The sequence below is a fragment of the Anomaloglossus baeobatrachus genome, chromosome 7 (assembly GCF_048569485.1).
Source record: "Anomaloglossus baeobatrachus isolate aAnoBae1 chromosome 7, aAnoBae1.hap1, whole genome shotgun sequence".
Classification (NCBI taxonomy): Eukaryota; Metazoa; Chordata; class Amphibia; order Anura; family Aromobatidae; genus Anomaloglossus; species Anomaloglossus baeobatrachus.
Window position 1 is genome coordinate 303,137,629 of NC_134359.1, and position 14,220 is coordinate 303,151,848.

At 52.6% G+C, this 14,220-nt stretch overlaps 2 protein-coding genes across 2 annotated transcripts; one reads left to right on the forward strand and one right to left on the reverse strand.

Moving 5' to 3' along the window:
• The first annotated feature begins 489 nt into the window (after window positions 1-489).
• Window positions 490-10,396, forward strand: LOC142246554 (zinc-binding protein A33-like). The gene is made up of 3 exons (XM_075319623.1): window positions 490-597; window positions 688-818; window positions 9,739-10,396. Exons 1-3 carry the CDS (start codon window positions 500-502, stop codon window positions 10,281-10,283), a joined length of 774 nt encoding a protein of 257 aa, XP_075175738.1. The 5' UTR covers window positions 490-499; the 3' UTR covers window positions 10,284-10,396.
• A 193-nt stretch (window positions 10,397-10,589) lies between these two features.
• On the reverse strand, window positions 10,590-12,874 carry LOC142246555 (microfibril-associated glycoprotein 4-like). The gene is made up of 6 exons (XM_075319624.1): window positions 12,851-12,874; window positions 12,595-12,661; window positions 11,662-11,822; window positions 11,496-11,592; window positions 11,123-11,305; window positions 10,590-10,945 (listed from the first exon to the last, which is right to left on the reverse strand). The coding sequence occupies exons 1-6, from the start codon at window positions 12,854-12,856 to the stop codon at window positions 10,692-10,694; spliced, it is 768 nt and encodes a 255-aa protein (XP_075175739.1). The 5' UTR covers window positions 12,857-12,874; the 3' UTR covers window positions 10,590-10,691.
• Window positions 12,875-14,220: the final 1,346 nt, after the last annotated feature.

Genomic DNA, 14,220 nt, shown 5'->3' on the forward strand with positions numbered 1-14,220 from the left:
GGAGGGTGTGGTCCTGGTGGAGGGTGTGGTCCTGATGGAGGATGTGGTCCTGGTGGAGGGTGGGTCTGGGAGGGTGTGGTCCTGATGGAGGGTGTGGTCCTGGTGGAGGCTGTGGTCCTGATGGAGGATGTGGTCCTGGTGGAGGGTGGGTCTGGGAGGGTGTGGTCCTGGTGGAGGGTGTGGTCCTGATGGAGGATGTGGTCCTGGTGGAGGGTGGATCTGGGAGGGTGTGGTCCTGATGGAGGGTGTGGTCCTGGTGGAGGGTGGGTCTGGGAGGGTGTGGTCCTGGTGGAGGGTGTGGTCCTGATGGAGGGTGTGGTCCTGGTGGAGGGTGGGTCTGGGAGGGTGTGGTCCTGATGGAGGGTGTGGTCCTGGTGGAGGGTGGGTCTGGGAGGGTGTGGTCCTGGTGGAGGCTGTGGTCCTGATGGAGGATGTGGTCCTGGTGGACGGTGGGTCTGGGAGGGTGTGGTCCTGGTGGAGGCTGTGGTCCTGATGGAGGATGTGGTCCTGGTGGACGGTGGGTCTGGGAGGGTGTAGTCTGTGCTGTTTTCTGACTTCTCTTCTTCTCCTGCAGGATATAAAGTCATGTATGGACATGTGAGTATCTGCGGCTTCTCCACCTCCTCTGCGGTTATTGATCCTGATTCCACCTGATCCACTTTTTTTTCTATGTCTCTCTGTTATCAGCTGTTACGGGGGCTACAGAGACGGTTTCCCGGCACAGAACGTGGTGGCTCCTAGAGACTTCGGTTACGGAGGAGTGAAGGACCTGATCCAGTATACGGCCTGGAAGGATATGAAGTCTTATATCAGCCCCGGTGAGTGGACACTAAGATGGCGACACTACAGGACCCTGATACGTGTGCCCCCCCCTCCTCCCCACCTCTGTATGCGGGACCCCTGATATGTGCCCCCTTCCCCCCCCCTGTATACGGGACCCCTGATGTGATGTGTCATCATGTGTATTTCCATCTATATAACATGTATTGCCAGCTTTAATGAGATTCACTTTTCTCTGCCGTTCATCACATACACACATTCGCACACACTCCCTTAGGCCTCTGACACACATCTGTGCCGCCGGTACGTGTTTGGTACGTTTTTGCACGTACCGGCGGCACGGAGACACGTAGACCAATGCTACCCTATGATAGCAGGCACACACACGTAAAAACACACGGAACGTGTGTCCGTGTGGTTAGTACGTGTGTGCGTTTTCCCAGACGCTCGACATGTCCGGTTTTCTCTGGGATCACTCAGGCACGGACCCGCTAAAGTCAATGGGTGCGTGCCTGCACAGACGGCACACGTAGCATGTCCGTATGCTACCCGTACCGTCCGTGTGCGTTTTTTAGTGAGCGATGTCGGTCAATCTATCTTTAATGTGGTTGTCAGTCAATATTCTTTTGTCGGTCGGTCTGTATCTCCCCCTGTCTCATACTTACCGATCCCCGAGCACCGGCGCGGCGCTGCACAGCTGTGCAAAAGATACGGCGGCTTTAACTATTTTGAAAATGCCGGCCGCTCATTATTCAATCTATTATTCCCTGCTTCCTCCGCCCACAGGCGCCTATGATTGGTTGCAGTCAGACACGCTGAATGCCAGCTGTCTCACTGCAACCAATCACAGCAGCCTGTGGGCGGGTCTATATTGTGTAGTAAAATAAATGAATAAATAATTTTAAAAAAATTTGATACCAGCCATGGTAAAGTCACACGTTATGGGGAGCCCCCCAGCCTAACAATATCAGTCAGCAGCCGCCCGGAAAAGCCGCATCCATTAGATGCAACCGTTCCGGGACTCTACCCGACTCTTTCCAAATTGCCCTGGTGGGTGGCAATTGGGGTAATAAGGAGTTAATGGCAGCAGCCCATAGCTGCCACTAAGTCCTAGGTTAATCATGGCAGCCGTCTCCCCAAGATAACTTCCATGTTTAACCTGTTATTAAAAGTAAATAAACACACACATTCAAAAAATCCTTTACTTAGAATAATTTAAACAAATAAACTCCCTCGTTCACCAATTTAATAAAACCAAAAAACCCATCCAGGTCCGCCGTCATCCATGGATGTCCCACGACACTCTCAGATCTGCTACATGACGGTGACAGGAGCGGCCACACACAATGACCGCTCTCTATCACCTCCAAGCAGCAACTGAAGTGAGCCGCGCGATCACTGCTGACGTCACTCAGGTTACTCGCGGCCACCACTGGATCCTCCTCCTGTGACAGCGAGTCACCCAAGTGTCTGAAGTGAGCTGCGCGATCAGTTTAAAAGTGACAGGTGAGTAGCGGTGTTGGGGGGGTGACTCCAGCTGGCCACAGGTAACCTGAGTGACGGCAGCGCTAATGTCGCTGCTAACTTCAGTTCCTCAGGGGATTAGCGGTCACCGGAGAGTCCTTCACGGATGTCCACTAATCAGGACGCCACACACAGACAGAGCCGTGGTATGACAATGAAGTCGGGTGAGGTTCACCCAAGTTCATTCTCATCGCTCGTCTCTGTGTTGGCTGTCAGCGGGTATGCAGCAACGACATTTTACAACACACAGAGATCAACACATATGGACACCACACGGACATTACACGTACGCATACACGAACATTCCACACGCACACACGGCAAGCATACGCCATCACACGGATGTCACACGTAGCGGAGAAACGCCCATAAAAAACGGAACACGGACCCGAAAAACGGAACGTGAGACACGTACGTTTTTTATGCGGAAGTGTGTTTCAGGCCTTACTGGGGCCGGTCACCACATACACACATTCCCCCACACTCCCTTACTGGGGCCGGTCACCACATACACACATTCCCCCACACTCCATTACTGGGGTCGGTCACCACATTCACACATTCCCCCACACTTCCTTACTGGGGCCGGTCACCACATACACACATTCCCCCACACTCCCTTACTGGGGCCGGTCACCACATACACACATTCCCCCACACTCCCTTACTGGGGCCGGTCACCACATACACACATTCCCCCACACTCCATTACTGGGGTCGGTCACCACATTCACACATTCCCCCACACTTCCTTACTGGGGCCGGTCACCACATACACACATTCCCCCACACTCCCTTTCTGGGACCGGTCACCACATACACACATTCCCCCACACTCCCTTACTGGGGCCGGTCACCACATACACACATTCCCCCACACTCCATTACTGGGGCCGGTCACCACATACACACATTCCCCCACACTCCCTTACTGGGGCCGGTCACCACATACACACATTCCCCCACACTCCATTACTGGGGCCGGTCACCACATACACACATTCCCCCCACACTCTCTTACTGGGGCCGGTCACCACATACACACATTCCCCCACACTCCCTTACTGGGGCCGGTCACCACATACACACATTCCCCCACACTCCCTTACTGGGGCCGGTCACCACATGCACACATTCCCCCACACTCCCTTACTGGGGCCGGTCACCACATACACACATTCCCCCACACTCCCTTACTGGGGCCGGTCACCACATGCACACATTCCCCCACACTCCCTTACTGGGGCCGGTCACCACATACACACATTCCCCCACACTCCCTCACTGGGGCCGGTCACCACATACACACATTCCCCCCCACTCCCTTACTGGGGCCGGTCACCACATACACACATTCCCCCACACTCCCTTACTGGGGCCGGTCACCACATACACACATTCCCCCACACTCCATTACTGGGGCCGGTCACCACATGCACACATTCCCCCACACTCCATTACTGGGGCCGGTCACCACATACACACATTCCCCCACACTCCCTTACTGGGGCCGGTCACCACATGCACACATTCCCCCACACTCCCTTACTGGGGCCGGTCACCACATACACACATTCCCCCACACTCCATTACTGGGGCCGGTCACCACATACACACATTCCCCCCCACTCCCTTACTGGGGCCGTTCACCACATACACACATTTGCCCACACTCCCTTACTGGGGCCGGTCACCACATACACACATTCCCCCACACTCCCTTACTGGGGCCGGTCACCACATACACACATTCCCCCACACTCCCTTACTGGGGCCGGTCACCACATACACACATTCCCCCACACTCCCTTACTGGGGCTGGTCACCGAATACACACATTCCCCCACACTCCCTTACTGGGGCCGGTCACCACATACACACATTCCCCCACACTCCCTTACTGGGGCTGGTCACCGCATACACACATTCCCCCACACTCCATTACTGGGGCCGGTCACCACATACACACATTCGCCCACACTCCTTACTGGGGCCGGTCACCACATACACACATTCCCCACACTCCATTACTGGGGCCGGTCACCACATACACACATTCCCCCACACTCCCTTACTGGGGCCGGTCACCACATACACACATTCCCCCACACTCCCTTACTGGGGCCGGTCACCACATGCACACATTCCCCCACACTCCCTTACTGGGGCCGGTCACCACATACACACATTCCCCCACACTCCCTTACTGGGGCCGGTCACCACATATACACATTCCCCCACACTCCATTACTGGGGCCGGTCACCACATACACACATTCCCCCACACTCCCTTACTGGGGCCGGTCACCACATACACACATTCCCCCACACGCCCTTACTGGGGCCGGTCACCACATACACACATTCCCCCACACTCCATTACTGGGGCCGGTCACCACATACACACATTCCCCCACACTCCCTTACTGGGGCCGGTCACCACATACACACATTTGCCCACACTCCATTACTGGGACCGGTCACCACATACACACATTCCCCCACACTCCCTTACTGGGGCCGGTCACCACATACACACATTTGCCCACACTCCATTACTGGGACCGGTCACCACATACACACATTCCCCCACACTCCCTTACTGGGGCCGGTCACCACATACACACATTCCCCCACACTCCCTCACTGGGGCCGGTCACCTGAGCTTGTGTTCCCGCCCTAGAAGGAGGAAGGGGAGGAGCTTAGTTCTGAGGTAAATTCTGTCAGTGGCAGTTGCGGTCGGTGTGAGGTGAGGAGGTGACATGGAGACGTCCTGTCCTGAGGGGACTGGTGAATCCTCTGCAGGGGCAGCTGCACACTGGCAGCGATCAGTCTCTAGGCCACCAGGACATTCAGGATCAGTGGTAAGCTCAGAGACAGCTATTAGCCTTTATATAAGGAGCAGTGAATGCCCAGGAGCTCAGTGATTGAGTCTGGAAACTTCTAGAAGAAATAGTGAGTTTCTCTTCAGGGTTAACACTGGCAATACATGTTATACAGATTGAAACACACATGTAGCTATTATTTGTGGCGACTCCCACACCTCTGTATACAGGACCCCTGATATGTGTGTGCCCCCCACACCTCTGTATACAGGACCCCTGATATGTGTCCCCCACACCTCTGTATACAGGACCCCTGATATGTGTGTGCCCCCCACACCTCTGTATACAGGACCCCTGATATGTGTGTGCCCCCCACACCTCTGTATACAGGACCCCTGATATGTGTGTGCCCCCCCCACACCTCTGTATACAGGACCCCTGATATGTGTGTGCCCCCCACACCTCTGTATACAGGACCCCTGATATGTGTGTGCCCCCCACACCTCTGTATACAGGACCCCTGATATGTGTGTGCCCCCCACACCTCTGTATACAGGACCCCTGATATGTGTGTGCCCCCCACACCTCTGTATACAGGACCCCTGATATGTGTGTGCCCCCCACACCTCTGTATACAGGACCCCTGATATGTGTGTGCCCCCCACACCTCTGTATACAGGACCCCTGATATGTGTGTGCCCCCCACACCTCTGTATACAGGACCCCTGATATGTGTGCCCCCCCACACCTCTGTATACAGGACCCCTGATATGTGTGTGCCCCCCACACCTCTGTATACAGGACCCCTGATATGTGTGTGCCCCCCACACCTCTGTATACAGGACCCCTGATATGTGTGTGCCCCCCCACACCTCTGTATACAGGACCCCTGATATGTGTGTGCCCCCCCACACCTCTGTATACAGGACCCCTGATATGTGTGTGCCCCCCCCACACCTCTGTATACAGGACCCCTGATATGTGTGTGCCCCCCCACACCTCTGTATACAGGACCCCTGATATGTGTGTGCCCCCCCACACCTCTGTATACAGGACCCCTGATATGTGTGTGCCCCCCCCCACACCTCTGTATACAGGACCCCTGATATGTGTGTGCCCCCCACACACCTCTGTATACAGGACCCCTGATATGTGTGTGCCCCCCCCCCACACCTCTGTATACAGGACCCCTGATATGTGTGTGCCCCCCCCACACCTCTGTATACAGGACCCCTGATATGTGTTCCCCCCCCACACCTCTGTATACAGGACCCCTGATATGTGTGTGCCCCCCACACACCTCTGTATACAGGACCCCTGATATGTGTGTGCCCCCCCCCACACCTCTGTATACAGGACCCCTGATATGTGTGTGCCCCCACTCACCTCTGTATACAGGACCCCTGATATGTGTGTGCCCCCCATACACCTCTGTATACAGGACTCCTGATATGTGTGTGCCCCCCCACATCTCTGTATACAGGACCCCTGATATGTGTGTGCCCCCCCACACCTCTGTATACAGGACCCCTGATATGTGTGTGCCCCCATACACCTCTGTATACAGGATCCCTGATATGTGTGTGCCCCCCACACACCTCTGTATACTGGACCCCTGATATGTGTGTGCCCCCCACACACCTCTGTATACAGGATCCCTGATATGTGTGTGCCCCCCCCACACCTCTGTATACAGCACCCCTGATATGTGTGTGCCCCCCACACCTCTGTATACAGGATCCCAGATATATGTGTCCCCTCACACACCTCTGTATACAGGACCCCTGATATGTGTGTGCCCCCTCACACCTCTGTACACAGGATCCCTGATATGTGTGTGCCCCCCATACACCTCTGTATACAGGACTCCTGATATGTGTGTGCCCCCCCACACCTCTGTATACAGGACCCCTGATATGTGTGTGCCCCCATACACCTCTGTATACAGGATCCCTGATATGTGTGTGCCCCCCACACACCTCTGTATACTGGACCCCTGATATGTGTGTGCCCCCCCCCACACCTCTGTATACAGGACCCCTGATATGTGTGTGCCCCCCCCACACCTCTGTATACAGCACCCCTGATATGTGTGTGCCCCCCCCCCACACCTCTGTATACAGGACCCCTGATATGTGTGTGCCCCCCACATCTCTGTATACAGGACCCCTGATATGTGTGTGCCCCCCACACCTCTGTATACAGCACCCCTGATATGTGTGTGCCCCCCACACACCTCTGTATACAGGATCCCTGATATGTGTGTGCCCCCCCCACACCTCTGTATACAGCACCCCTGATATGTGTGTGCCCCCCACACCTCTGTATACAGGATCCCTGATATGTGTGTGCCCCCATACACCTCTGTATACAGGACCCCTGATATGTGTGTGCCCCCCATACACCTCTGTATACAGGACTCCTGATATGTGTGTGCCCCCCCACACCTCTGTATACAGCACCCCTGATATGTGTGTGCCCCCCACACACCTCTGTATACAGGACCCTGATATGTGTGTGCCCCCCCCACACCTCTGTATACAGGACCCCTGATATGTGTGTGCCCCCACTCACCTCTGTATACAGGACCCCTGATATGTGTGTGCCCCCCCACATCTCTGTATACAGGACCCCTGATATGTGTGTGCCCCCCCACACCTCTGTATACAGGACCCCTGATATGTGTGTGCCCCCATACACCTCTGTATACAGGATCCCTGATATGTGTGTGCCCCCCACACACCTCTGTATACTGGACCCCTGATATGTGTGTGCCCCCCACACACCTCTGTATACAGGATCCCTGATATGTGTGTGCCCCCCCCACACCTCTGTATACAGCACCCCTGATATGTGTGTGCCCCCCATACACCTCTGTATACAGGACTCCTGATGGGTGTGTGTGTGTGTGTGTGTGTGTGTGTGCCCCTATACAACTCTGTATACAGTACCCATGATATATGTGTGCCCCTACACCTCTGTATACAGTACCCCTGATATGTGTGCGCCTCCCATGCACCTCTGTATACAGGACCCCGGAGGTGTGTGTGCCCCCATACACCTCTGTATACAGGAATCCTGATATATGTGTACCCCTATACACCTCTGTATACAGGACCCCGGATGTGTGTGCGCCCCCATACACCTCTGTATACAGGACCCCGGATGTGTGTGTGCCCCCATACACCTCTGTATACAGGACCCCGGATGTGTGTGCGCCCCTATACACCTCTGTATACAGGACCCCGGATGTGTGTGTGTGCCCCCATACACCTCTGTATACAGGACCCCGGATGTGTGTGCGCCCCCATACGCCTCTGTATACAGGACCCCGGATGTGTGTGCGCCCCCACTCACCTCTGTATACAGGACTCCTGATATATGTGTACCCCTATACACCTCTGTATACAGGACCCCTCGTGTGTGCGCCCCCCATACACCTGTATACAGGACCCCTCGTGTGTGCGCACCCCATATACCTCTGTATACAAGACCCCTCATATGTGTGTCTAAAGGGCACTTTACACGCTGCGACATCGCTAACGATATATCGTCGGGGTCACGTCGTTAGTGACGCACATCTGGCGCCGTTAGCGACATCGCAGCGTGTGACACCAAGGAGCGACGATCAACGATCGCAAAAGCGTCGAAAATCGTTGATTGTTGACACGTCGCTCCTTTTCATAATATCGTTGGTGGGGCATGCCGCTGGTGGTTCGTCGTTCCTGCGGCAGCGCATATCGCTATGTGTGACACTGCAGGAACGAGGAACCTTACCGTACCTGAGGCTGCCCGCAGTGAGGAAGGAAGAAGGTGGGCGGGATGTTCGATAATGATGATGCTCGCTACGGCAGCGATCACCAAATGTCGCACGAACGACGGGGGCGGGAGCTATCGCTAGCGATGTCGCAGCGTGTAAAGCAGCCTTTACAGCGGAATTGGTTTTATTATCCATCGGCCTAGATGAACTTAATCTGAATTGTAGACACGTCACATGTCACATCAGCCAACTGGAAAGACGACAACGTTCCATCTGTGCTTGAAACAATAGAGTCTCTTCACACAATATAGACCAATATAAACTTGCAATAAAGGAGAAATCTTACACAAAATATTCAACAAGATGGAACTTATGGTCGAAAAAATTCACTCCAAGTCTTAAAAAGTTTAATCCTTGATGAGTTATTTATCTAGTTTTAAGGGTAATATAGATGAATCCTTCCGTTTATCTTGAGATTATATTTTGCAGTTTTAGAGTTAGACAAGTTTTATTTACAAAAAGTTAAGCAAATCGCAGAACTCCTTTTCCTACACAATTCTCCTCCCTTTTGTTTTTTTTTGTTTGTTTTTTTTATCTCCTCCCCTCATTCCCCCCCCCCCCAGTTAAAATGTTAAACCTGTATAGACTCAACTATAGTTGTTTTGCATGCTGTGAACATGACTTGTAAAAATTGTATTTCACTTTGCGTTATAAAAATCAATAAAGTATACAGGACCCCTCATGGGTGCACCGCCCATAAACCTCTGTATGCAGGATATGTGTGCGCCCCCCACAGACTGCTGCCATCTTTCCTCAGGCGCCATTTTCACTCCCCTCCTTGTTTTCCAGCCTTACCGAACATCATCATGGACCCCAGCACGGCCCACCTGAATCTGGTTCTGTCCGAGGATTTGACCAGCGTCCGATACAGCGACACCAAACAGTCGTTACCTGAAAACCCGCGCCGCTTCGACTACTGCTGCTGCGTCCTGGGCACCGAGGGCTTCTCCTCCGGCCGCCATTACTGGGCCGTGGACGTCGGCAACAAGACCAAGTGGAATCTCGGAGTGGCCAAAGAGTCGGTGAACCGCAGGGGTGGTATCACGCTGTCCCCGGAGAATGGCTTCTGGATCCTGTGGCTGAGGAACGGCCACGAGTTCAAAGCCCTGGACGTCCCGTACCGGACGCTCACCCTGAGGAGCAAACCGCAGCGCGTGGGCATCTACCTCGACTACGAGGGCGGCCAGCTGTCCTTCTACAACGCCGATGACATGTCCCACATCTACACCTTTGTCACCTCCTTCTCCGAGACCATCTACCCCTACTTCTGCCCTTGCCTCAACGACTCGGGAAAGAACGGGGGGCCGCTCAGGGTCCTTCACCACGTGCCGTGACCAGGTGCCAGCTACACCGCAATTCACCACTATTGTCCTCTGCGGCGCTGGGCCCTTTAATCCATGTCATTACCTTACAGAGCTCAATAAATGTAACCGAATTAAGTAAGAAACCATGAGAACCGCGTCTCCTTCATGGGTAGCGGGGGATGTCCGGGGGGAATGTCGGGGGGCTGTGATTTCTCACGCTGCCTTGAAAATGTCACCAAAGCTAACATAACCAATACGAGTCATCTGTCTGGTCCGCTCTACTGGCGATATCAGGGGTGTACTCATTAATGGAAGTCGTACACATTCGTTTGCCACCAATAGTTTTATTGCCAGAGTCAGATATATATAGATATATCTATCTATCTATCTATCTCCCCTCTGTATACACAGGCCCCGCTCCGGCTCATGGCGGCTCCATCACTCCAAGATCCTCCTCAGCTTCATCTGACTCCCCCGCAGCGTCTGTGGGAAATCCACCCAAGGGGTCCAGGTAAATGCGGGGTGAAAGGGGTCACTCATGTGGTAGCGAGCGTTCAGGCCGGCCTCGGCGCAGCCCCCAGAGTGATACCAGAAGCCTCCCCCCCAATAATCCGCGCAGTTCTGAGCGTGTCCGTCCTGGTCCTTGTCATAGGTGGAGAATGCGTGTCCGGCGTGCAGGCTCAGGCCGTCCCCTGCCGAAAATTAGGTCATTTAAAAGGGATTGTCCAGGGTATGAAAATGTCCTCCCCCTCCCTTCCCCCACAGAGAAATAAAACGCATTTATCACCTGTTTAGCGCCACACCTTATTGGACCTCCCTGGAGCTGATTACAAGAGTCATCGGCCTCAGTATTACGTATTTGGTCTTACCTGCCCCTCCGTTGGTGAAGACCCCCACATGTAGGCGGTATCCGTCACTCTCGGGGTTCAGGGCATGGCGGGAGAGGCTGAAGTTTGCGTACTGCGCTGACACCCACGTCCCCTCCACATCTTCCAGCTCCACCCGCAGCTCGTAGTCACCGCTTACGGTCAGGCGGTAAATGTTCTGCAGTCCTGGTACCAAGGAGAGAGGTCAAACATGTCAAGAGATCCCAGGCCCCCAATATTCAATGAGGCTGCGCTGTGGGCCCCCAGAGCTGCGAATGGAGCCACATTTACTGCACCCACAACCCAGAAATACTGAACTGTGCGGACCCTCAAACAGCAGCTCCTGGGGGAGACGTGTGGAGGAGCCGGCGCTTACCGAGCCAGTACTCGCCGTCTGCGGTCCCAAAGCCTCCAACGTAATCCTGCCAGGAGCGGTTGAAGTTCACCGAACCATCCATCCGCCGCTGAAACACCTGTAAGGGGAGGTAAGGTCAGTACGAGGGGCGGTATAATCCCACCCGTCACCCCACAATAGCACTCACCGTCCACACCAGCCCGTCACCTGTCACCTCACAGTACACCGGCAGGGGGCGCTGCTCTCCATGGGGATATATGATGTATACACCACTGGAGGCTTTGTGAGGGTCCCTCATATCCTGACAGTCAGCGGGAAACCATCCGCCCTCAGACAAGAGCCGCGGAGCTGGGAAATGGAGAGTGTTAGTGAGAACTTATGAGCGGGATCATGGCCGAGGCGCAAGAGAGTCAGCCTCCTGTAGAAAGCTGATTACCAAACTATCCACATGTGTGAAGCGAGCGTGCATATATAGCGAGCGTGCTTATGTATGTGTAAATGTATGAAGTGAGCATACATACTGTATATAGTGAGCATACATACTGTGTATAGTGGGCATACATTCTATATATAGTGAGTATACATACTGTGTATAGTAAGCGTACAAATATAGTGAGCATACATACAGTATATAGTGAGCTTGCATATAGTGAGCGTGCTTCTGTAAATGTATAGAGTGAGCATACATACTGTGTATAGTCAGTATACATATGTAGTGAACAAACATACTGTGTATAGTGGGCATACATTCTATATATAGTGAGTATACATACTGTGTATAGTGAGCACTGAGCATACATTCTGTGAGTGTACATACTGTGTATAGTGAGCATACAATATATAGCGAGCATACATACTGTACACAGTGAGCTTACAGTTTATATACAGTGAGCGTGCCTGTGTATGTGGATGTGTCTCGTGGACCCTCCTCACTATCCTGACACTGGTGAGATGATTTTCTTTCCTTCTTTGGGCTAAGTCCCATCTTTCTCATTGATCTTCACTAGTAAGACTTCTCAGAAGAAGCGCCATCACCCCCCAGTGCACTACAACTCCCAGCAGCTCCGGCCACGTCCCTGGTGCAGGATTGTCCTTCGATCACGCCGTTTACGTCACTCACCCGGTGGAGTTCTGCTCCAGCTGCCAGTGACTTGTGGAAGAAGATAAAACCCAAGAAAGATGAAGACCTACAAGACAATGAGAAGACGCCTAGAACCATCACACAGCGCTGGGGCGCGTCACACGTCCTAATCAGGGGCATACTGTCAGGATTCAGCTCTTAAAGTGATTATAAATATTTATCAAGGAAAATCCTTTTAAAAATCTGGAAATGAAAACACAGAAGATCACAGAAATGCAGAAGAGCGATGCCTTACCTTCATGGCTGAGAGTCTCCGAGATTCACTGATGTGGAGACATTGCCACATAGAGACTATATATGAACCCAAAAATGGGCAAATTGGGGAACACTGAGGGACGGGACATTTGGGGAAAACCAGCCTCAGTGAGGCCTTCTCAGAAAGGCTCTGTCCATTGTACTCAAGAATCGCTGAGGTTGTCACAAACATCTCAGGAGTTCCTGTTCTTTGAAGATGTTCTGATTGAAGAAAAGATGACAACAACCTCCATTAGGATCCATAATTCCATGGACACCATCTAGACTCCACCCCCCCCCCCCCCTCGTACATGGATCTGGACGGACATCTATCACGGCGGGCAACGTGGTGCAGAAACTCTAGATATCTGGAGAAATGTCCACATCTGGGATGTTCTAGGATACATTATATCTTCTTGTTTTTCTTTATTTACAAGAATCCAGACAGACAGAGGCCGCGTAAAGAAAATGTCACTTAAGACCTAAAATCCATATTATTTTTACTGTTCGGCACATTGTATCTGCTTGTTCCTCTTTTTACATTTTCCTGTCTTTTAGAATCAGACAGTCTTTGTTTTGTAAAGAAAGTCCCTGCTGTTGGAGACCTTTCCCCTATCTCAAGACTTCCCCCCAATTTCTTTAAAAGAATTCCAAGCCCTTTTCTCATCAGCTTTAATTTTTGTTTCGAACATGTGGTCCTTCATGAGTTTCCGAATATCCGGTCCTTATGCCTTCCTTCGGGTTTGCTTCAGACAGTCCCTGACATTTGGTGCACAGGTGAAAGTCTCTCCTTCTTTCTGTAGAGCTTTTATAAACGGCTTCATCAGTCCAAGCTTAATGTGGAGCGGTGGCCGGAGAACTTTACTGGGATCAACTAAAACTTTTGTTCTCAAGTCCAGGTTTCAAAGATGTTCTCGTTGGCCAACAGTGAAGAGTCCTATCACTGCCGTCCCATTCACACAAAGAGCATGGTGACTTTGTGTATCTTCTTTGCTGCCCAAGGAGCAAAGAGAGACCTCTCAGATCACCACATATTGACCACCTTTGATCCTCATTCTCAAGTTTTAAGTCTGAATACTCATAGCTTTCCTTCCAGTGCACAGAATGCCCTCGAGGCAGTGAACCGTACGTGCTGCCATTGTGCAGTTGCAGCTTTCAGACGCTTTTTGGATGAATCAGTAAAGAGTCTACGCTTACTCCCATTGTTCTCAACGTTACATTTTCCCATCAGCCCAGGAACATCACTGCAATACACCAGAGCACCATCTGGAATCTAGAGAAAAGTTTTCTGTTTCATGAAAATCAGGTACCAGGAGCTAGCGGGTTCTTTTCCTCTAGTCTAAAGCCTAAAAGTTTTGCAGAATGTTTAGG